This window comes from Hemitrygon akajei, chromosome 6 (assembly GCF_048418815.1).
Source record: "Hemitrygon akajei chromosome 6, sHemAka1.3, whole genome shotgun sequence".
Taxonomy (NCBI): Eukaryota; Metazoa; Chordata; class Chondrichthyes; order Myliobatiformes; family Dasyatidae; genus Hemitrygon; species Hemitrygon akajei.
This window is the reverse complement of record NC_133129.1, coordinates 185,917,567-185,942,090: the sequence shown is the minus strand read 5'-3', so window position 1 is coordinate 185,942,090 and position 24,524 is coordinate 185,917,567. Positions and strand designations below refer to the sequence as shown.

General features: G+C 48.5%; 1 protein-coding gene across 4 annotated transcripts in view; it reads left to right on the top strand.

Moving 5' to 3' along the window:
- The first annotated feature begins 11,941 nt into the window (after positions 1-11,941).
- LOC140729767 (AMP deaminase 3-like) overlaps positions 11,942-24,524 on the top strand; it is a 78,066-nt gene continuing 65,483 nt past the window's right edge. Inside the window, exon 1 of one of the 4 annotated variants that reach the window (XM_073049962.1) lies at positions 11,942-12,087. Coding sequence is in view for 2 of the 4 variants with exons in the window: in XM_073049960.1 (XP_072906061.1) it covers positions 14,112-14,133 (22 nt within the window). In the remaining 2 variants the exon portion in view is untranslated. Of the gene's footprint in view, positions 12,088-13,308; positions 13,434-14,018; positions 14,134-15,384; positions 15,408-24,524 lie in introns of those variants that run through there. The other 3 variants (XM_073049961.1, XM_073049960.1, XM_073049959.1) reach the window with 3 other exon arrangements.

The window sequence follows — 24,524 nt, the reverse complement described above, 5'->3', positions numbered from 1 at the left end:
GGGGGGGCAGGTTTCTGTGATGTGCTGAGCTGTGTCCACACTCTCAGCATTTTCCTGTAGCCACAGGCAGAGCAGTTGGCTTACCAAGATGTGATACGGCCAGATGGGATGCTGCTTGTGGTGCATAGATAAAAATTCTGAGAGTCAGCGGGAATGTGGTTACAAGTTAATGGGTGATCGTTTTAACACTGAGCTGTGTAGGAATTTCTTGTGTCCCAGGGAGGTGAACCTCTGGATTTCTTGTCCCCGTGGAGGGTGGGTTTCAAAGCCACGGGAAAAGTTTTGGGTGTATTTAAGGCAGAGGAAGGTAGATATCGAGCCAAAAGATGGAGGAATGAATCCTGGAGAACTACAGCCCATCTAACCCAAACCCAATGACACCTGCGACCAATTCACCTACAGCCCCATACTTCCTTTGGACTGTGGGAGGAAAGTGAAGCACGGGAGAATGCACAAACTCCAAGAGCAGTGGTGGGAATTGAGACTGGCAATGTAAAGTACCATGCTAACCTCTATGGTACCATGCTAACCTCTATGGTACCATGCTGACCTCTATGGTACCATGCTGACCTCTATGGTACCATGCTAACCTCTATGGTACCATGCTAACCTCTATGGTACCATGCTGACCTCTATGGTACCATGCTAACCTCTATGGTACCATGCTGACCTCTATGGTACCACGCTAACCTCTATGGTACCACGCTAACCTCTATGGTACCACGCTAACCTCTATGGTACCATGCTGACCTCTATGGTACCATGCTAACCTCTATGGTACCATGCTGACCTCTATGGTACCATGCTAACCTCTATGGTACCACGCTGACCTCTATGGTACCACGCTGACCTCTATGGTACCACGCTAACCTCTATGGTACCACGCTGACCTCTATGGTACCATGCTGACCTCTATGGTACCATGCTGACCTCTATGGTACCACGCTAACCTCTATGGTACCACGCTAACCTCTATGGTACCATGCTAACCTCTATGGTACCATGCTGACCCTGAAAGAGCTACTCCTGACACCAAGGGGTGGAATTGGGCAAAATCTTAGAAATGATGGTGATAATCACTCGGGGGGGAGGAGGGCCATAGCCACTGCATCACAGATTCCTCAGTATCATGTCTGGCTATGTACAGGTAATAGGAAGGTTTGTTAGAGGATTCTGCCCATCTCCCAATCAGCTGTTTAAACTTGGTTGTTAATTCAAAGATGCAGACCTACTCGAGTACGATGGGCTGTGATGGGTGAAATGAAGACAGAGACGACCTGTGAGTGTACTCAGATGTTTGGGTTGGGCTGGTGGTGGAAGAGGCTGGGTGGAGGGTTCTGGAGACAGGTGTATACACCTGCCTCTGACACTATATTGCAACTGCGTTCAGTGGTGGTTAACCTCAAGCCGTCAGATTTTTCCCAGGAATGCTGCTGTTCCAGACAACGACCTATGCCCTTATCGGCCCATCTGAAAGTGTGGGATAATGGTCACCAAGGAATTCTCACCAATGGCTCTTCAACCCAAAACGTTCACCCGGTTTCTCCCTCTACAGATCAAAGTAATCACTGTCAAAGCATGTACGTGTCACCCTGAGATTTATTTTCTTGCAGGTGTTTACAGCAGAACAAAAAATACAACAGAATTAATGAAAAGCTGCACACAAAGACCGGCAAACAACCAGAGACAAACTGCAAACACACAATAAATAAATAATATTGAGAATGCGAGATGGATTCCCTGAGAGTGAGTCTGTAGGTTGTGGAAACAGTTCAGTGTTGGAGTGAGTGAAGTTATCCCCTCTAGTTCAAGAACCTGGTGATTCGGGGTAGTAACTGTTCCTGAGCCTAGTGATGCTGGTCTTGAGGCTCCTGTACCTTCTTTCTGATGGCAGCAGTGAGAAAAGAGCATGGCCTGGGTGGTGGGGGTCCCTGATGACAGCAGTGAGAAGAGAGCATGGCCTGGGTGGTGGGGTTCCTGATGACAGCAGTGAGAAGAGAGCATGGCCTGGGTGGTGGGGGGTTCCTGATGACAGCAGTGAGAAGAGAGCATGGCCTGGGTGGTGGGGGTCCCTGATGACAGCAGTGAGAAGAGAGCATGGCCTGGGTGGTGGGGGTCCCTGATGACAGCAGTGAGAAGAGAGCACGGCCTGGGTGGTGGGGGTCCCTGATGACAGCAGTGAGAAGAGAGCATGGCCTGGGTGGTGGGGGTCCTGATGACAGCAGTGAGAGAGCACGGCCTGGGTGGTGGGGGTCCCTGATGACAGCAGCAAGAAGAGAGCATGGCCTGGGTGGTGGGGTCCCTGATGACAGCAGTGAGAGAGCACGGCCTGGGTGGTGGGGGTCCCTGATGACAGCAGCAAGAAGAGAGCATGGCCTGGGTGGTGGGGGTCCCTGATAGCAGCAGTGAGAAGAGAGCATGGCCTGGGTGGTGGGGGTCCCTGATGACAGCAGTGAGAAGAGAGCACGGCCTGGGTGGTGGGGGTCCCTGATAGCAGCAGTGAGAAGAGAGCATGGCCTGGGTGGTGGGGGTCCCTGATGACAGCAGTGAGAAGAGAGCACGGCCTGGGTGGTGGGGGTCCCTGATGACAGCAGCAAGAAGAGAGCATGGCCTGGGTGGTGGGGGTCCTGATGACAGCAGTGAGAAGAGAGCATGGCCTGGGTGGTGGGGGTTCCTGATGACAGCAGTGAGAAGAGAGCATGGCCTGGGTGGTGGGGGTCCCTGATGACAGCAGTGAGAAGAGAGCATGGCCTGGGTGGTGGGGGTCCCTGATGACAGCGGTGGGAAGAGAGCATGGCCTGGGTGGTGGGGACCCCGATGATTGAGGCTGCTTTCCTGTGACAGCGCTCTGTATCGATGTGCTCAGTGTTGGCGGACCTTGGTGATGTTCTGAGTTTATAGCATTTTCTGTTTTAATTTCAGATTTGCAGTAATTTTTTGAGGACTACCCTTTCATGATGGGCCTCCAGCTCCGTTGGGACCTGTGTGTTGGAGGTGAAATACACGTGGAATACAATGGAGGCAGACAGTGGCCTCTCCTTGCTAACTGCACATTGTTATTCACTCTCTGTGCAGTTCTGGTCACCTACACGAAAGATTGAAAGTGTTTAGAGATAATTTACAAGGATGTGCTAGGACTGGAGGTTGAATAGGTTAGGACTTTATTCCCTGGAGTGCAGGAGAATGAGGGAAGATTTGTTATAGGCATACAACATTGTGAGGGTATAGATAGGGTAAATGCAAGCAGGCTTTTTCCACGGAGGTTGGGGGGGGGGACTAGAATTAGGGGTCATGGGTTAAGGGTGAAAGGTGAAGTGTTTAAAGGGAATATGAGTGAGGTGAGAACATGGAACGAGCTGTCAGCGCAAGTGGTGGATGCAGGTTTGATTTCAACATTTAAGAGAAATTTTGGGAAGTTAGTGGGTGGGAAGGGTATGGAGGGCTATAGTCTGGGGGCACGTTGATAGGACTAGGCAGATTAATAGTTTGGCATGGAGTAAATGGGCAGAAAGGCCCGTTTCTATGCTCTAGTGCCCTGTGGCTCTATGGTTTGTAATGTGGAGATTCATACAGCCGGTGATAAGTAAACAACACAAGTAATGTTCTAAAACCAAACCTGTCGTGAGCAGTCACACATTTCTGGATCACTATTCTATTCTTGCCACCAATAATGTCTCAGGCATTCAGGCAGGCTGTCCGGCCTTCTCCACACAGAAGGTCAGAGTTTTCACCTCCGCCTTCCTCTCCCAGTGGCCAGTGCAGAGGAATGGGGGATATAAATAGGCTTTCTCTCATGGAGATAAAGATAGATAGATAGATACTTTATTCATCCCCATGGGGAAATTCAACTTTTTTTCCAATGTCCCATACACTTGTTGTAGCAAAACTAATTACATACAATACTTAACTCAGTAAAAAATATGATATGCATCAAAATCACTATCTCAAAAAGCATTAATAATAGCTTTTAAAAAGTTCTTAAGTCCTGGCGGTAGAATTGTAAAGCCTAATGGCATTGGGGAGTATTGACCTCTTCATCCTGTCTGAGGAGCATTGCATCGATAGTAACCTGTCGCTGAAACTGCTTCTCTGTCTCTGGATGGTGCTATGTAGAGGATGTTCAGAGTTATCCATAATTGACCGTAGCCTACTCAGCGCCCTTCGCTCAGCTACCGATGTTAAACTCTCCAGTACTTTGCCCACGACAGAGCCCGCCTTCCTTACCAGCTTATTAAGACGTGAGGCATCCTCTTCTTAATGCTTCCTCCCCAACACGCCACAAAGAGACCAGAGCTTTAGATAAACTATTGCAACACACACAAAATGCTGCAGGAACTCAGTAGATCAAGCAGCTTCTATGGTGGCAAATAAACAGCAGATATTTCAGGCCTGGACCCTTCATCGGGACGGGAAAGGAAGGGACAGGGGCCAGAATGAGATGGCGGGCAAGCTAGGAAGTGATAGTTGAGGTCAAGTGAGGGGGGAGTTGTGTGGTTGGGGGGGTGAAGTAAGAAGCTGGAAGGCAATAGGTGGAAGAGAAACGGGCTAAAGAGAAAGGGATCTGATTAGATAGGAGAGTGGACCATGGGAGAAAGGGAAGGAAGAGGCAGACAGCTGAATGGACAATGAACCCATGAACACTTGCTCAGCGATACAATTGCACTACTTTTCACTTATGTATATTTCTTAATGTAATTTGTAATTGTTATTGCCATGTATTGCACTGTACTGCCACCAAATGGCAAATTTCACAACATAAGCCAGTGATATTATGCCTGGTTCTGATCCTGATGGGAAAGGGGTGAGGGAGAACCAAAATGGAAAATGGGAGAAGTTGGAGCAATCGATGTTCATGCCATCAGGTTGGAGGCCACCCAGACAGATATGAGGAGTTGCTCCTCCACCCTGACCGTAGCCTCATCATGGCAGGTGAGGAGGCCCTGGACCAGCATGTTGGAATGGGAATGGAAAGTAGAGCTAAAATGGATGATGACCAGCCAAAACCTGAGTGAAGGTGCTCGGTGAAGCTGGTCACACCGATGTAGAGGGGGTCACAGCGGGAACACCAGACACAATCAACGATCCCCAGCAGATTCGCAGGTGAGGTGTCACCTCACCTGGAAGGACTGTTGGGGTCCTGAATGGGCAGGTGTAGCACTTCGGCCGCTTGCTGGGTTCAGAGCCAGGAAGAAGATTAGTGCGAAGGGGTGAAAGGACAAGCGCATCAGAGAGAGTGAGACCTGCGGGAAATGGAGGGTGGGAGGTTGGGGAGGTAAAGGTGTGATTGGTGGTAGGATCCTGTTGAAGACCAAGGAAGATGCAGACATTTGTGGGATTATAGGTAAGAGTAAGGGGAATTCTATCCCTGAGGAAGATCTTTATTGCTTCTTCATCCCTCTATCTCTTCTGCCTATCCTCCCCCAGCTTTTCACGTCATCCCCATGCTCCCACCCACCCACCTTCCCCCTCACCTCTCCCTTAATGAAGGGTCTCGGCCTGAAACATTGACTGTAATACTTTCCATAGATGCTGCCTGACCTGCTGAGTTCCTCCAGAATTTTGTGTGCATTGCTCACCAATCACCTGACCATTTTAGACTTCCCCACTCCCCTTCCGCCATTTCCCATTTCCTTATTCAAGGTCACCGCGGACTGTGTTTGCATCCCCACCCACACCCGTTAACGTGCATTGGAACGGGGTGGTGGTGGTCACAGGCATCGATGTTTACCTTGCATACTGTCCATACAGATCAGATATTACAGTGCATTGAGCTGAAACAATAACAGAATGCAGAATAAAGAAACGGCCATGAGAAAGCTCAATACTCAGACAGCTGAACAATAAAGTGCAAAGTCATGAGATCAGGAACCTATCTTATGGTGAATCTGTGGAATTTGTTGTCATAAGCAGCTTTGAAGGCCAAGCCATTGTGTCTATTTAAGGCAGAGTTTGATAGATCCTTTATTAGTCAGGGCAAGAAGGCAGGAGATTGAGGGTGAGAGGGAAAATGGAAGTCAAGATGGGCCAAATGGCCTCATTCTGCCCCCCTATATTTTACGGTGTTATGGTCTAAGTACAAAGAAACAATGGAATCGAAGAAAAACACACGTGACAACAAACTGCAAATACCAATCAATATGCAATAAATATCAAGGACATGAGATGAAGAGTCCTTGAAAGTGAGTCCATAGGTTGTTGGAACGGTTCAGTGTTGTGGCGAGTGAAGTTATCTTCTCTGGTTCAAGAGCCTGAAGGTTGAGGGGTAATAACTGTTCCTGACCTGGTGATGTGGGACCTGAGGCTCCTGTATCTCTTTCCTGATGGCAGCAACGAGAAGAGAGGTAGGGACATGTTCGGCACAACTTTGTGGGCCGAAGGGCCTGTATCGTGCTGTAGGTTTTCTATGTTTCTAAGAGACCATGGCCTAGATGGTGGGGGTCCCTGATGATGGACGCTGCTTTCCTGTGTCAGCATTTCATGTAGATGTGCTCATTGGTGGGGAGGGCTTATCCTGTGAGGACCTGGGCCAGTTGGACTCTGTAGCTTGTGCCTCTGATTGGAGCTGGAACCATCATCCCTGGGACTATCGTGCTGGGGCTGAGTTCTCAGTTTACACAACCTGTTGATGCAGTCTCACCCACAATGTTATCTTTAGATTGGTGACGTGACTTTGACTGGAGCATTGCCTGGTTGTTTCTCCCTGACGGGTCTGATCACATGAGCATGTACTGACATGAAGTGGTGGAGGTGAAGAAGGAGAATTACATTCGCTTAGTCACTGCCATCCCAGTCCAGTCGCAGAGGTGGCCTGTAGCTGGGAAGGTATAAAACTGCACAGAAATTAGTTCTTGATATCTGATTCTGGAACTGAATGATGCTGCTGAAATATCTCTCCTGTAGTCTTCTCCCTGAATATTCACTCATTCTAATCCACAATATCAAAGTTCAAAGTAACTGTTTGGTATGTGGGGGACCGAAAGAAGCTGCAGAGGTTATAAATCTAGTCAGCTCCATCTTGGGCACTAACCTACAAAGTACCCAGGACATCTTTAGGGAGTGGTATCTCAGAAAGGCAGCGTCCATTATTAAGGACCTCCAGCACCCAGGGCATGCCCTTTTCTCACTGTTACCATCAGGTAGGAGGCACAGAAGCCTGAAGACACACACTCAGCGATTCAGGAACAGCTTCTTCCCCTCTGCTATCTGATTCCTAAATGGACATTGAACCCTTAGACACTACCTCACTTTTTAAATATGTATTATTTCTTTTTTTAATGATTTAAATCTATTAATAAACATATAGTGTAATTGATTACTTATTATTATTGTTTCTCTTCTATAGTATATTATGTGGTTCATTGAATTGCTGCTGCTAAGTTAAGCAAATTTCACGACACATGCCAGTGATAGTAAATCTGATTCTGAATAAAGTGCAAGATCATAACAAGGTAGATTGTGAATCCTGATAAAGGGTCATTGTGGATAGAACTAAGGGTAACAAGACCCTGGTAAGAGTTATCTACAAGCATCCAAACAGTACTAAGGATGCAGTCTATGAATTACAACAGGAGATAGAAAATGCATGCCGAAAGGACAATGTTACAATAGTCATGGGCGATCTCAATATGCAGGTACATTGGGAAAATCAGGTTGTCGCTGGATTCCAGGAGGGGGAATCTCTAGAATGCCTACAAGATGGCTTTTTAGAGCAGCTCGTGGTTGAGCCCACTGGGGGATCAGTTATTCTGGACTGGGTGTTGTGCAATTGAACCAGAATTGATTAGAGAGATCAAGGTAAAAGAACCCTTAGGGTAAAGTGAACATAATATGATTGAATTCACCCTGAATTTTGAGGAGAAGCTAAAGTCAGATGTATCAGTATTACAGTGAAGTAAAGGGAATTACAGAGGCATGAGAGACAAGCTGGCCAGAATTGATTGGAAAAGAACACTGGCACGGATGACAGCAGAGCAGCGATCGCTGGTATTTCCAGAAGCAGTTCCAAAGGCACAGGATAAATAAACCCCAAAAGAGGAAGAAGAATTCTAAGGCAAGATGACACACCCATGGCTAACAAGAGAAGTCAAAGCCAACATAAAAGCCAAAGAGAGGGCATTTAATAGAGCAAAAAAATTAGCGGGAAGTTAGAGGATTGGAAAGCTTTTAAACACCAACAGAAGACAACTAAAAAAAGTCATTAGGAAGGTAAAGATGGAACACAAAGGTAAGCTAGCCAAAAATATTAAAGAGGATACCATAAGTTTCTTCAATAGTCTCAGGGTACTTGGAGTCATATGATAAAATAGGTCACAGTCAGCATGGTTTCCTTAAAAGAAAATCTTGCCTGACAAATCCATTGGAATTCTTTGTAGAAATAACAAGCAGGATAGACAAAGGAGAATCGGTTGATGTTGTGTAGTTGTATTTTCAGAAGACTTTTGAACAAGGTGCCACACATGAGGCTGCTTACCAAGCTGTGACTCCATGGTATTACGGGAAAGATTGTAGCATGGATAAAGCAGTGGCTGATTGGCAGGAGGCAAAGAGTGGGAATAAAGGGATCCTTTTTCTGGTTGGTTGCGGGTGACTAGTGATGTTCCACAAGGGTCTGTGTTGGATTAATTTTTTTATATTATATGTCAATGATTTGGATGTTAGAATTGATGTCTTTGTTGCAAAGTTTGCAGATGATACAAAGATAAGTGAAGGGGCAAGCAGTTTAGTGGAAGTAGAGGAGTTATAGGACTTAAACAGATTAGGAGAATAGGCAAAGAAATGACAGATGGAAGACAGTGTCAGGAAGTGTATGGTCATGCACATTCTGTAGGTAGAAGAAATGAAAGGGATGACTATTTTTCTAAATAGAGAGAAAATACAAAAAGCTGAGATGCAAGGGGACTTGGGAGTTCTTGTACAGGTTTCCCTGAAGGGTAATTTGCAGGTTGAGTCTGTGGTGAGGAAGGCAAATGTGATGTTAGCATTTTTTTCAGGAGGACTAGAATATAAAAGCAAGGATGTAATATTGAGAATTTATAAAGCACCTCATTTGAAGTATTGTGAGCAGGTTTGGAAGGATGTGCTGAAGCTGGAGAGGGTTCAAAGGAGGTTCATGAAAATGATTCCAGGATTGAATGACTTGTCATATGAAGAGTGTTTGATGGCTCTGGGCCCATATTCACTAGAATTCAGAAGAGTGAGGGGTGACCTCATTGAAACCTATCGAATGGTGAAAGGCCTTGATAGAGTGGATGTGGAGAGGATGTTTCCTACGGTGGAAGAGTCTAAGACCAGAGGGGACAGCCTCAGAATAGGTAGGTATCCTTTTAGAAAGGAGATGAGGAGGAATTTCTTTAGCCAGGGGGTGGTGAATCTGTGGAATTCTTTGCCACAGGCAGCTGTGGAGGCCGAGTCTTTACATATGTTTAAGGCAGAGGTTGATATATTTTTGAATAGTCAGAGCATAAAGGGATACGGGGAGAAGGCAGGAGATTGAAATTGAGAGGCAAAATGGATCAGCATAATGAAATGTCACAGCAAAGTCGATGGGCCAAATGGCCTCATTCTGCTCCTTTGCCTTATGGTCTTGCAGTCTTATACCTTGTTTGTGATTACATCAATATGTTGGGCCCTTAACAGATCTTCAGAGCTGTTGAAACCCACAAACTTTTTCCTCCATGCATATACAGAACAGCGGTTTCTCTCCCACACTTCAGGGCCACATCCTTCTCCCTCACTCAAAACATGCAGATGCTGGACTTCTGACATGAAAACAGAGTGTCGGGGCACTCAGCAGGTGAGGCAGCATCTGTGGAGAAGAAAGCAGACACTGCGTTTTGCGGTGCCTCAGAAAGTGAGTTCAAAACTGTTGGGGGGTGGGTGGATGAGGGGAGGGGTGGCAATTACAGCTGAATTCCTGGTGGAAGGTTGGGCAGATGGGCTGTGTCAGCCGTGCTGGCATTTCGCCTAGGAGAAGGAAAGCTTTGATCTGAAACCCCCGCTGCTTTTCGGCTAGACCCACTCATGGGGAAGGCTTCAGGAGTAAAACCCAAAGCTGGAGCCCCTAAGGCCGACCTACAATGAGTTCAATGCTGACTGCCAACTCCTGTGATGTCACTGGTTACTGGTACCACTCTGTCAGGAGGTGGTGCAGAGCTGCCGAGGGGTGAACGTTACAGGAATCCCTGCCCAGGGAGCTGAGAATTGGTGCAGGAGCACCATCGCGAGTGTCCTGACCAGCTGCAACACCGTCTGGTCCAGGAATTTGAAGGCACTTGACTGCAGGACACTACAAAGGATTGCTGAGGGGATCATTGGGGTTTCCCTTCCACCCATTAGAGATATTTATCAGGAGCACTGTGTACGCATGGCCCTGTCAAAGATCCCTCCCATCCATCCAACAATCTCTTCAACCCCCTACCATCAGACAGGATTCGGACAAGAACTGTTAGGAAGAGAAACAACTTCTTCCCCCAGACCATGAGACTACTGAACTCCCTGTCACCACCCGGGTCTCACCACGTACAAAACGTCAGGAACATTATACTATTTGCTTTTTAATGTGTCGTAAATGCACCTGATTATTTGTGTAATGTTACATTAAGTGTTGTGTGTTACAGTACGTGCACCTTGGTCCAGAGGAATGATGTTTTGTTTGGTGGTATACATATGTATGGTTCAATGCTGATAAGCTAAACGAAGTTAAACTTGAGATACTGTAGTGTGAGGCACATTCGTTACCAGTCAGTGATGCATCATCCTGTATAATTGTACAGGGGGGGGGGGGGGCGTGGTGGCCTCTGCTGTTCGGACTCTCCACGGACACTTGAAAGTGGAACTCAGTAACGAGGAGAGTTCAGACCTGGGACCAAACAGGACTAAGGGAGGGGCTGTACCGGGGGAGGGTCACGCTGTGGAGGTGTGTGGTACTGGGGAGGGTCACACTGGGACGGGGCAGTACTGGGGTAGGGTCACACTGTGGGAGGGATGGTACTGAGGGAGGATCATAACGTGGGAGGTGTGGTACTGAGGGAGGGTCACACTGGGAGGGGGCAGTACTGAGGGAGGTTCATAAGGTGGGAGGGGTGGTACTGAGGGAGGGTCACACTGTGGGAAGGGTGATACTGAGGGAGGGTCACACTGTGGGAGGGGTGGTACTGAGGGAGGGTCACACTGGAAGGGATGATACTGAGGGAGGGTCACACTGTGGGAGGGGTAGTATTGAGGGAGAGTCATAATGTGGGTAGGGTGGTACTGAGGGAGGGTCACACTGGGAGGGGTGGTACTGAGGGAGGGTCACACTGGAAGGGATGATACTGAGGGAGGGTCACACTGTGGGAGGGGTAGTATTGAGGGAGAGTCAATGTGGGAAGGGTGGTACTGAGGGAGGGTCACACTGGGAGGGGTGGTACTGAGGGAGGTTCATAAGGTGGGAGGGGGTGGTACTGAGGGAGGGTCACACTGTGGGAGGGGTAGTATTGAGGGAGAGTCATAATGTGGGAAGGGTGGTACTGAGGGAGGGTCACACTGGAAGGGATGATACTGAGGGAGGGTCACACTATGGGAGGGGTGGTATTGAAGGAAAGTCATAATGTGGGAGGGGTGGTACTGAGGGAGGGTCACACTGGGAGGGATGATACTGAGGGAGGGTCACACTGTGGGAGGGGTAGTATTGAGGGAGAGTCATAATGTGGGAAGGGTGGTACTGAGGGAGGGTCAGTTCTGGGATTGAGTGTAACACCATTGCCTCCAGTATCCGCAGACGGACCTCACTCTGCAAGTGCTACACAACCCTCGGGCCCCTGGGGACGGTAGTGTATCCGTAGTTTATGGGGCTCTTGGCTGCGTGTTCACTAATGGATATTAACTGCTCCAAATGTGGCCCGTCATCTGATCCACTGAATTGTTTTAAAAATTCACGATCGATATTTTCTCCCTGGGCCTTGTTCCGAGCACGGCCCATAACTCTCAGACATTCGCGGAATGTGGTTGGCGCTCCAGGATGAAAGGTTGGGGCTTGAAGACTTTTTCCGCCCGTACGGAGGCCACTCCCAGCGCCGCTGCAGTTTGCACGGGATTCTCAGCGAACAGGTAAGACCCGACCTGTAGCCCAGCGGACCCAACAACTCAGAAACCCGGCCATGGCTACAGGCTCCCTCAGGGTGGGCTCTGTGAGGGTTTTGGAAGAGGATACCCCCGTGTCCTTGGGTTGGGTGAAGGTTTATGCGTTGCCAGGGATTAACTCGTCCTGACACAAGAGAGTTTACTTTTAAAAACACAAGTGCCAACGGCCCTCTGAGTTTTGGGGAGGGGCGACCCTGTCTGACTTTGTCACTATACCGGTTGCAGGAAGGTGTGGCGGAGCCCCCCGCGGGTTCTCCGGGCCCGGGGTGAGTGGCGGGGGGCACGTTATTGCGGTGTGATGCGACGTTCCTTCTCGGGCGGGGCCTCCACCCCCCAACACCCCCACCGAGATAAAACCAGACGAGGAGTTTTTGACCTCAGATAGAGGGACCAGACGAGAAGGTGACGTCTGATGCAAAAATAGAGACAAATATATCTGAATTCTGTAGATGCTGGAAATCCAGAGCAACACACACAAAATGCTGGAGGAACTCGGCAGGCCAGGCAGCGTGTGGAAATGAATAAACAGTCAACGTATCGGGCTGAGACCCTTCATCAGGACTGGAACGGGAGGGAGAGGCGCCAGAATAGAAAGGTGGGGTGTGGGGTAGGAAGATGGCGAGAAGATGATGGGTAAAGCCGGATGAGTGGAAAAAGTAAAGGGCTGGAGAAGGAGGCATGTGAAAGAGGAGGAGAGTGGACCATGGAGGAAGCGGAGGAGGAGGGACACCAGCGGGCAGGCGAGGGGAAGAGGAGAGAGGCCAGTGCGGGAAAATGAGGAAGAGGGGAGGGAAAATACTGAAAGTTGGAGAAATCGATGTTCATACCATCAGGCTGGAGGCTACCCAGACAGAGTGTGAGGTGTCACTCCGCCAACCCGAGAGCGGCCTCATCCCGGCAGAAGGGACGGTCATGGACCAACAAGTCGGAGCGAGAATGGGAATAGGAATTAAAATGGTTGGTCACCGGGAAACTCCTGAAAATACAGCAGCACCTGTGGAAAGAGAAAACGGTTTAATGTTTCCAGAGGGGTTGGAGTTTTCAAAGCAGAACTGGTAAAAGACGAGATGGAGATTGTTAGGGATGGGGAGGGTGCGGACGAGTGTATAGGTAAGAGAAATACAAGCAGGCTTTTTTCCACTGAGGTTCGGTGAGACTTGAACTAGAGGTCATGGGTTAAGGGTGAAAGGTGGAATATTTAAGAGGAACTTGGGAGGGAACTTCACTCAGAGGGTGGTGAGAGTGTGGAATGAGCTGCCGACGCAAGTGGTGAATGTGAGATTGATTTCAACACTGAAGCGTAGTTTACACAGGTACATGGACGGGAGGGGTATGGAGGGCTGTGGTGCGGGACGATGGGCTAGACCGAATAACTGTTCGGTACGGACCGGATGGGCCGAAATGCCTATTTCTGCGCTGTAGTGTTCTATAACTCTCGACTATTACCCTTCGCTGAAAACCTTCGGTTCCAACAATTTCTTAAAGTACAGGGTGCAGCCATCACTGCCCCTCCCCCATAAAACCATAAGATAGGAGCAGAACTAAACCATTTGGTCCATTGATATCATTCCCACGATATGGTTACCCTCTCCTTGCCATTACCCCCGGCCTCTGTCCGAACCCGGGGTCACTGTTAACCCTCCATGCCATTACCCCCGGTCTGTGTCCGCACCCGGGACAGTGTTACCCTCTCCATGCCATTACCCCCGGTCTGTGTCCGAACCCGGGGTCACTGTTACCCCTCCATGCCATTACCCCCGGTCTGTGTCCGCACCCGGGACAGTGTTACCCTCTGTCTGTCACTGCCCCCCGCCTCTGCCTGTACCCGGGTCAGTGTCGCTGTTAATCTGCCTGTACTGGGATAGTGTCGCTGTTAATCCAAGTTCGGCTGCGCTCCCGGCTCTGCCTCACTTTCTGAAAATAGCCACGGTCCCGGGAATAAAACCCGCCGCGGCTCCGCGGAGGCAAAGTGAGTGGCGAGTGGTGGAGGGATGGCGGGAACCCTCGGGACAGGTAGGGACAGCATCTGCCAGTGCGATCCACCGGGCACATTTATGCTCGGGAGGGGAGATGGGGGAAGGACGGGAGGCGAGGAGGGAGGAGGAAAGGAGGGGTTTGAGAATCATTCGCGAGTTGCTGGCAGCAGGAGGGGCGGGGAAGCAGCTGGAACGGACGTTTCCAGCAGGGATTCGGGAGACTGGGTTTGGCTCCTGTGGGATCCTGCTGTGCTGAACCAGCATTGGGGTCGACGGTTGGGCAGAGTGGGTGCATGACCCAAAGGTTCGAGCAGAGGAGGGGTGAGGGGAATGTGGCAGGAACGTCGGGTGAGGTTGCAAGGAAAGTCTGTGGCAAATGGGATTGCTGTGTGAGCCGTATTCACTGGATGGGACAAATAAACTCCTCCTACTGTATGTTGTGAAGAAATATAGAAAATAATATAAATAGGCCAACAAAGGAATCAGGGCATTGAGCGGAGGAGTTGGCACACCTTGACCCACTAACCCACTCCCCCGCCCCTCCACACCCCCAACCACCACTACTTTATCATTTCCTATCAGTCACCTTATGTACAGACACTCCTGGGTCTAGTATCACTTTATAAACATACAATCAATTTATGTATATATACCATCTTATGTAATTTATTGTGTTTTTCATTATTATTGTGTTTTTTGTGCTGCATAGGATCTGAAGTAACAATTATTTCGTTCTCCTTTACACTTGTGTACGGGAAATGACATTAAACAATCTCGAATTTGGAACGTTGCAGTCCATGGTCAGTATGGATTGGTTGGGCCGAATGGCCTGTATCTGTGCTGTGTTGCTGTGTGACTCTGGAATCTGGGTAATGGGAACAGTCCAGCAGAGTTCAGCAGGCTCGATGGGCCGAACGGACCCCTGACCCTTTCCTGTATTGTGGAGGGTGTCGTGGGCTGAGATCTCACTGCCTGAGAGCAGCACAGCACGAGAACAGAACCAGGTTTAATACTTCTGGCATGTGTTGTGAAGTTCGTTGTTTTGTGCCAGCAGTACATTGCAATACATAAGATCTATAAATTACAATAAGAAATAAATATATAAAATTAGTAGTGCAAAAAGAGAGATGGTGTTGATGGGTTCACTGTCCATTCAGAAATCAGATGGTTGAGGGGAAGAAGCTGTTACTGAAACGTTGAGTGTCTGTCTTCAGGCTCCTGTACCACCACCTTGAAGCAATGAGAAGAGGGCAGGTCCTGGGTGATAGGGGTCATTAATGATGACCTTGACCATGTCCTGGATGCTGGGAGGTCAGTGACGTGACGGAGCTGGCTGAGTTTACAACTTTCTGCAGTTTTTTCCGACCGTGTGCAGTGGCCCCTCTGTACCAGACGGCCGTACACCCACCATGTTGTGCTGCATTAACTGGAACCTAACTGTGCTAATCCTTTCTGCCTACAGAATGCCCACATCCCTCCAATCGCTGTACATTCATGTGCCCAAGAGCCTCTTAAATACCTTGATGATATCTGCCTCTTCTACCCTACCCCCTCCACGCCCCCACCAACTAGGCAACGCATTCCGGATACCCACCACACTCTTTTTTAAAAAAAAACACTTGCCCCTCACACCTCCTCTCATCTTAAAGGCATAACTTCTGGTATTAGACATTTCATCCCTGGGAAAAAGATGCTGTCTGTCTACTCTATCTATGCCTCTCACAATCTGATAAAACCTCTATCAGATCTCCCCCCAGCCTGTGCCACTCCAGAGAAAACAACATAAGTTTGTTCACTCTCTCACCATAGCACATGCCCTCTAATCCAGGAAATATCCTGCTGAATGTTTTCTGCACCCTCTCCAAAGCCGGGGCATCCTTCCTATAATAGAGAGATGCAGACTCTGTCCTGGTGAGGGATTAAGCAGGGCAGCTTTCATCTCTGCTGGCAAGGACAAGATGGCCCAAATGGCCTTGTCCTGCTGTGCAATTTTCCATAATTCCAGGGTTGCACCAATCCAGACGTAGATAATTTAGTCAGACTCCAGAAGACATTAGTGCAGAATTAGGCCATTTGGCCCATTGAATCTGTTCTGCCATTCCATCACGGCTGATTTATTATCCCTCTCAACCCCATTCTCCTGCGTTCTTCCCATAACCAATGACTAATCAAGAACCTATCAACCTCCGCCTTAAATACACCCAGTGACATGGTCTTCACAACAGTCTGTGGCAATGAATTCCACGGACTCACCTCGCTCTGGCTGGAGAAATTCCTCCTCATCTCCATTCTAAATGGACGTCTCTCTATCTCAGGGGTTCCTAACCTGGGGTCCATGGACCCCCTGGTTAATGGTAGACATCCATGGCATAAAAAAAAGTTAACAACCCCTACTCAATTCTGAGGCTGTGTCTTCTGGTCCTAGACTTCCCCACTGTTGGAATCATCCTCTCCACATCCACTATATTTAGGCCGTTCAATATTCAACAGGTTTTAATGAGATTCCCGCCTCATTCTTCTAAACTCCAGTGAGTACAAGCCCAGAGCTGCCAATCTGTGCGGCAGGTTAAAATTACCTGAGTGTAACAATGGATGCTGAGACTGTGGGAATAAGTAGAAGATAACTAACTAGTCCAGGGATCAGCGAGGCTGTGTCAAACATTGTTTCCACACTGGGTTGGGGGCTAGGGGTCTCATCAGAAATCAAATTTATCTCTTGACCAACAGAATCTGGCTTTTAAACATAGGGACATCTAATTTAGCTGCAGTACACGAAAATGTCACATAGTGTAGTGGTTAGCTCGACACTATTACAGTTCGGGGCGTCAGAGTTTGGAGTTCAATCCCAGTGTCATCCTTAAGGAATCTGACAGTTTTCCACTGTGGTATGCGTGGGTTTCCTCCAGGTGCTCCAGCTTCCTACCACGGTCCAAATGCACGTGCTTAGTAGGTTAACTGATCATTGTCCTGGGATCAGGCTAGGGTCAAATCAAGGGTTACTTGGCAGCACGACCCAACAGGCTGGAAGGGCCAGTTCCACGCAATTCTCTAATTTAAAAACACAATAATTCCATCATAAGACATAGGAGCAGAATTAGGCCACTTGGCCCATCGAGTCTGTTCTGTAATTTAATCACGGCTGGTCCTTTTCTCCCCTGCTCAAACCCATTCCCCAGCATTCTCTGCCAAACCTTTGACGTCTTGTTCAATCAAGAACCTATCAATTTCTGCCTTAAATACACCCAACAACTTGCCCTCCACAGCTGTCTGTGATAACAAATTCCACAAATTTCCCACCCTCTAGCTGAAGAAATTCCTCTGCATCTCTGTTTTAAATGGACACCCCTCTATCCTGAGGCTGTGTCTTCTTGTCCTAGACTTCACCACCATGGGAAACGTCCTTTCCACATCTACTCTGCCTAGGCCTTTCAACATTGGAAAGTTTTCAATGAGATTCCCCCTCGTCCTTCTAAATGCCAGTGAGTACAGACCCAGAGTCATCAAACATTCCTTGTATGATAACCCTTTCATTCCTGGAATCATTCTTGTGAACCCTCTCCAATGTCAGCACATCTTTTCTTAGATGAGGAGCTCAAAACTGTTCACAATACTCAAGGTGAGGCCTCACTGGTGCCTTATAAAGCCTCAGCATCACATCCCTGCTCTTGTATTCGAGACCTCTTGAAATGAATGTGAACATTGCATTTGCCTTCCTCACCATTGACTCAGCCTGCAAGTTAACCTTTAGGGTGTTCTGCACAAGGACGGCCAAGTCCCTCTGCATCTCAGATTTTTGAATTTTCTCCCCATTTTGAAAATAGTCTGCACATTTTTCTCTTCTACCAAGATGCATGACCATGCATTTTCCAACATTGTATTTCATTTGCCACTTTCTTGCCCATTCTCCTAATCTGTCTAAGACCTGCAGCCTATCCGTTTCTTCAACACTACCTACCCCTCTGCCAATTTCCATATCATCTGCAAACTTGGCAGCAAAGCTATCTGTTTCATCATCTAAATCATTGATATACAGCATAAAAAGAAGTGGTCCCAACACCAACCCCCGTGGAACACCGCTAGTCACTTGCAGCCAACCAGAAAAGGATCCTTTTATTCCCACTCGCTGCCACCTACAATCAGCCAATGCTCTAATCATGTTAGTAACTTTCCTGTAATACCATGGGCTCTTAACTTGGTAAGCAGACTCATGTGTGGCACCTTTCAAAGGCCTTCTAAAAGTCCAAATACACAACATCCACTGCATCCCCTTTATCTATCCTACTTGTAATCTCAAAGAATTCCAACATGTTTGTCAGGCAGGATTTTCCCTGAAGGAAACCATTCTGTCTTTGTTCTATCTTGTCCTGTGTCACCAAGTGCTCCAAAACCTCATCCTTAACAATTGACTATAACGTCTTCCCAACCACTGAGGTCAGGCTAACTGGTCTATAATTTCCTTCTGTTGCCTTCCTCCTTTCTTAAAGAGTGAAGTGACATTTGCAATTTTCCAGTCCTCTAGCACCATGCCAGAGTCCAAAGCTTTTAAAAAGATCATTACTAATGCCTCCACAATCTCTAATGCTACATCTTTCAGAGCCCCAGAGTGCATTTCATCTGGTCTGGGTGACTATGTACCTTTAGGTCTTTCAGTTCTTTGAGCACCTTCTCCGTTGTAATAGTAACTGCACCCACTTCTCTTCCCTCACACCCTTCAACATCTGACACACTGCTAGTGTCTTCCACAGTGAAGACTAATGCAAAATACACATTTAGTTCATCTGCTATCTCCTTGTCTCCTGGTATTATTTCTCCAGCCTCGTTTTCTAACAGTCCTATATCCATTCTCATCTCCCTTTTATTTTTTTTACATACTTGAAAAGGCTTTTGCCATCCACTTTGATATTGTTTGCTAGTTTGCTTTCATATTTCATCTTTTCACTCCTAATTATTCTTTTAGTTTCTCTCATTAGGTTTTTAATAAGCTACCCAATCCCCTATCTCCCTGCTAATTTTTGATTTGTATTGTTTTATGCCCGCTCTTTTGTTTTTACATTAGCTTCTGACTTCCCTTGTCAGCCATGATTGTACTAATTTGCCATTTGAGTATTTCTTCATTTTTGGAATGCATCTATCCTTCAGCTTCCTCATTTTCTGCAGAAACTCATACCATTGTTGCTCTGCTGTCATCCCTGCCAGCAGCTCCTTCCAATATACTTTGGCCAACTCCTCTCTCAAACCAGTCATTTCCTTTACTCCACTGAAATACTGCTACACCAGACTTTACTGTCTCCCTATCAAATTTCAATTTGAACTCAATCATATTGTGATCATGGTATCCTAAGGGTTCCTTTATCTTAAGCTCCCTAATCGCCTCTGGTTCATTGCACAACACCCGATCCAGTACAGCTGATCCCCTAATAGGCTCAACAACAAACTGCTCTAAAAAGCCATCTCAGGCATTCAACAAACTCACTGTCTTGACATCCATTTCCAACCTGATTTTCCCAATCCACCTGTATGTTGAAATCTCCCATGACTATCATAACATTACACTTTTGACGAGCCTTTTCTACTTCAGTTACTCTTGCAGTTTCTTAACTCAACCCACAAGGATTCAACAATTTTCAATCCCATGTTATATCCTTTGACTGATTTGATACCATTATTTACCAGTAGAACCATGCCACCCCCTCTGCCTACTTTCCTGTCCCTCCGATACAACGTGTAACCTTGGACTTTCAGATCCCAACTACAACCATCCTTCAGCCACAATTAATTCAGTGACGGCTATAACATCATACCCTACAATCTGTAAAAGTGCAACAAGATCATGCACCTTATTTCTTATATTCTGTGCACTTTGAGTACTGTGTTTGCCACGCTTTTTGATTCTGCATCCCTAATGCCCTGATACTCACCCTGCCGGCTGCAGTTTTGTCTTATCTGCCCTTACTGTCTGACTGCACGCTATCTTTGCTTTTTTACCATCTGCCCTATCCTGAGTCCCTTCCCCCTGCCAAATTATTTTAAACCCTCGGCAACAGCCCTAACAAACCTGCCCACAAAATATTGGTTCCCCTCAGGTTCAGCTGCAAAACCTTTTGTACAGGTCAAAATCATGGCTGATTTATTTTCTCTCTCAGCCCCATGAGCATGATACAAGACACAAAGACTGACACTGCAGCCAGTCAAGGTCAACACTCTGGAGGCTGACTGCTCGAGGAGGCAGTGGAGAGGTTATGGAAAAACAGAGGAAAGAGTGGTCAGTAAATCTCCGACTTCCCTGGGCACAAAAACGACCTTCAGCATGGTGTGGACCTCCATAGAGAACCGTGGGGCAGTTGCTTTGCAGGCTGAGGTGCTCTTGCTGATGATTGGAGCTAGATCATGAGACATACGAGCAGAATTTTGCCATATGACCCATCAAATATGCTCCACCATGGCTGTTTCATTTTCCCTCTCAACCCCATTCTCCTGCTTCACCCTGTAAATAAATAAAGGCCTACAAAAAGTAGTGGACACAGCCCAGTCTATCCAGAGTAAACCCTCCCCATCATTGAGCATATCTACATGGAGTGCTGTTGCAGGAAAGCAGCATCCATCATAAGAGACCCCCACCACCCAGCCCATGCTCTCTTCTCACTGCTGCCATCAGGGACCCCCACCACCCAGGCCATGCTCTCTTCTCACTGCTGTCATCAGGGACCCCCACCACCCAGGCCATGCTCTCTTCTCACTGCTGTCATCAGGGACCCCCACCACCCAGGCCATGCTCTCTTCTCACTGCTGTCATCAGGACCCCCACCACCCAGGCCATGCTCTCTTCTCACTGTTGTCATCAGGACCCCCACCACCCAGGCCATGCTCTCTTCTCACTGCTGTCATCAGGGACCCCACCACCCAGGCCATGCTCTCTTCCCACTGCTGTCATCAGAGACCCCCACCACCCAGGCCATGCTCTCTTCTCACTGCTGTCATCAGGGACCCCCACCACCCAAGCCATGCTCTCTTCTCACTGCTGTCATCAGGGACCCACACCACCCAAGCCATGCTCTCTTCTCACTGCTGTCATCAGGACCCCCACCACCCAGCCCATGCTCTCTTCTCACTGCTGTCATCAGGGACCCCACCACCCAGGCCATGCTCTCTTCTCACTGCTGTCATCAGGGACCCCCACCACCCAGGCCATGCTCTCTTCTCACTGCTGCCATCAGGAACTCCACCACCCAGGCCATGCTCTCTTCTCACTGCTGTCATCAGGGACCCCCACCACCCAGGCCATGCTCTCCTCTCACTGCTGCTATCAGGGACCCCCACCACCCAGGCCATGCTCTCTTCTCACTGCTGTCATCAGGAACCCCCACCACCCAGGCCATGCTCTCTTCTCACTGCTGTCATCAGGGACCCCCACCACCCAGGCCATGCTCTCTTCTCACTGCTGTCATCAGGGACCCCCACCACCCAGGCCATGCTCTCTTCTCACTGCTGTCATCAGGGACCCCCACCACCCAGGCCATGCTCTCTTCTCACTGCTGTCATCAGAGACCCCCACCCACCCAGGCCATGCTCTCTTCTCACTGCTGTCATCAGGGACCCCCACCACCCAGGCCATGCTCTCTTCCCACTGCTGTCATCAGGGACCCCACCACCCAGGCCATGCTCTCTTCTCACTGCTGTCATCAGGGACCCCCACAACCCAGGCCATGCTCTCTTCTCACTGCTGCTATCAGGGACCCCCACCACCCAGGCCATGCTCTCTTCTCACTGCTGTCATCAGGGACCCCCACCACCCAGGCCATGCTCTCTTCTCACTGCTGCTATCAGGGACCCCCACCACCCAGGCCATGCTCTCTTCTCACTGCTGTCATCAGGGACCCCCACCACCCAGGCCATGCTCTCTTCCCACTGCTGTCATCAGGAACCCCCACCACCCAGGCCATGCTCTCTTCTCACTGCTGTCATCAGGGACCCCCACCACCCAGGCCATGCTCTCTTCCCACTGCTGTCATCAGAACCCCCACCACCCAGGCCATGCTCTCTTCTCACTGCTGCCATCAGGGACCCTCACCACCCAGGCCATGCTCTCTTCTCACTGCTGTCATCAGGGACCCCCACCACCCAGGCCATGCTCTCTTCTCACTGCTGCCATCAGGGACCCCCACCACCCAGGCCATGCTCTCTTCTCACTGCTATCATCAGGGACCCCCACCACCCAGGCCATGCTCTCTTCTCACTGCTGTCATCAGGGACCCCCACCACCCAGGCCATGCTCTCTTCTCACTGCTGTCATCAGGGACCCCCACCACCCAGGCCATGCTCTCTTCTCACTGCTGTCATCAGGGACCCCCACCACCCAGGCCATGCTCTCTTCTCACTGCTGCCATCTGGGACCCCCATCACCCAGGCCATGCTCTCTTCTCACTGCTGCTATCAGGGACCCCCACCACCCAGGCCATGCTCTCTTCCCACTGCTGTCATCAGAACCCCCACCACCCAGGCCATGCTCTCTTCTCACTGCTGTCATCAGAGACCCCCACTACCCAGGCCATGCTCTCTTCTCACTGCTGTCATCTGGGACCCCACCACCCAGGCCATGCTCTCTCCTCACTGCTGTCATCAGGGACCCCCACCACCCAGGCCATGCTCCCTTCCCACTGCTACCATAAGATATAGGAGCAAAAGTAGGCCATATGGCCCATCAGGTCTGCTCCGCCATTCAATCATAAGCTGATCCAATTCTTCCAGTCAACCCCACTCCCTTGCCTTCATCTCATACCCTTTGATGCCCTGGCTAATCAGAACCTATCTATCTCTGCCTTAAATACACCCAATGACTTGGCTTCCACAGCCACTCAAGGCAACAAATTCCACAGATTTACCACCCTCTGACTAAAGTAATTTCTCCACATCACTGTTCTTAATGGATGTTTTTCAATCCTGAAGTCGTGCCCTCTTGTCCTAGAATCCCCTACCATGGGAAATAACTTTGCCAGATCTAATCTGTTCTGGCCTTTTAACATTCAGAATGTTTCTATGAGATCCCCCCTCGTTCTCCTGAACTCCAGGGAATACAGCCCAAGAGCTGCCAGACGTTCCTCATACGGTAACCCTTTCATTCCTGGAATCATTCTCATGAATCTTCTCTGAACCCTCTCCAATGTCAGTATATCCTTTCTAAAATAAGGAGCCCAAGACTGCACACACTACTCCAAGTGTGGTCTCACGAGTGCCTTATAGAGCCTCAATATCACATCCCTGCTCTTGTATTCTACACCTCTAGAAATGAATGCCAACATTGCATTTGCCTTCCTCACAACCAACTCAACCTGGAGGTTAACCTTTAGGGTATCTTACACAAGGATCCAAGTCCCTTTGCATTTCTGCATTTTGAATTCTCTCCTCATCTAAATAATAGTCTGCCCAATTATTACTTCAACAAAAGTGCATGACCATACACTTTCCAACATTGTATTTCATTTGCCACTTTTTTGCCCATTCCCCAAAACTATCTAAGTCTCTCTGCAGGCTCTCTGTTTCCTCAACACTACCCGCTCCTCCACCTATCTTTGTTTCATTGACAAATTTAGCCACAAATCCATTAATCCATTAATACTGTAGTCCAAATCATTGACATACATTGTAAAAAGCAGCGGTCCCAACACTAACCCATGTGGAACTCCACTGGTAACCGACAGCTAGCCAGAATAGGATCCCTTTATTCCCATTCTCTGTTTTCTGCCGACCAGCCAATACTCCACCCATGTTAGTAACTTCCCTGTAATTCCATGGGCTCTTATCTTATTAAGCAGACTCATGTGCGGCATCTCGTCAAAGGCCTTCTGAAAATCCAAGTACACCACGTCTACTGCATCTGCTTTGTCTACCCTGCTTGTAATTTCCTCAAAAAATTGCAGTAGGTTAGTCAGGCAGGATTTTCCTTTCAGGAAACCGTGCTGGCTTTGGTCTATCTTGTCATGTGCCTCCAGGTATTCCATAATCTCAACCCTAACATTTGATTTCAGCAACTTCCCAGCCACTGATGTCAGGCTAACAGGTCTATTTGCTGCCTCCCACCAGTCTTAAATAGCGGAGTATCATTTGCAATTTTCCAGTCATCTGGTACAATGCCAGAATCTATTGATTCTTGAAAGATCATAGTTAATGCCTCCACAGTCTCTCCAGCTATTTCCTTCAGAACCCGAGGGTGCATTCCATCAAGTCTAGGAGATTTATCCACCCTCAGACCATTAAGCTTCCTGAGCACCTTCTCAGTCGTAATTTTCACTGCACAAACTTCACTTCCCTGTCACTCTTGAATGTCCGGTGTACTGTAGATGTCTTCCACTGTGAAGACTGATGCAAAATACGCATTCAGTTCCTCTGCCATCTCTGCATCTCTCATTACAATATCTCCAGCGTCATTTTGCT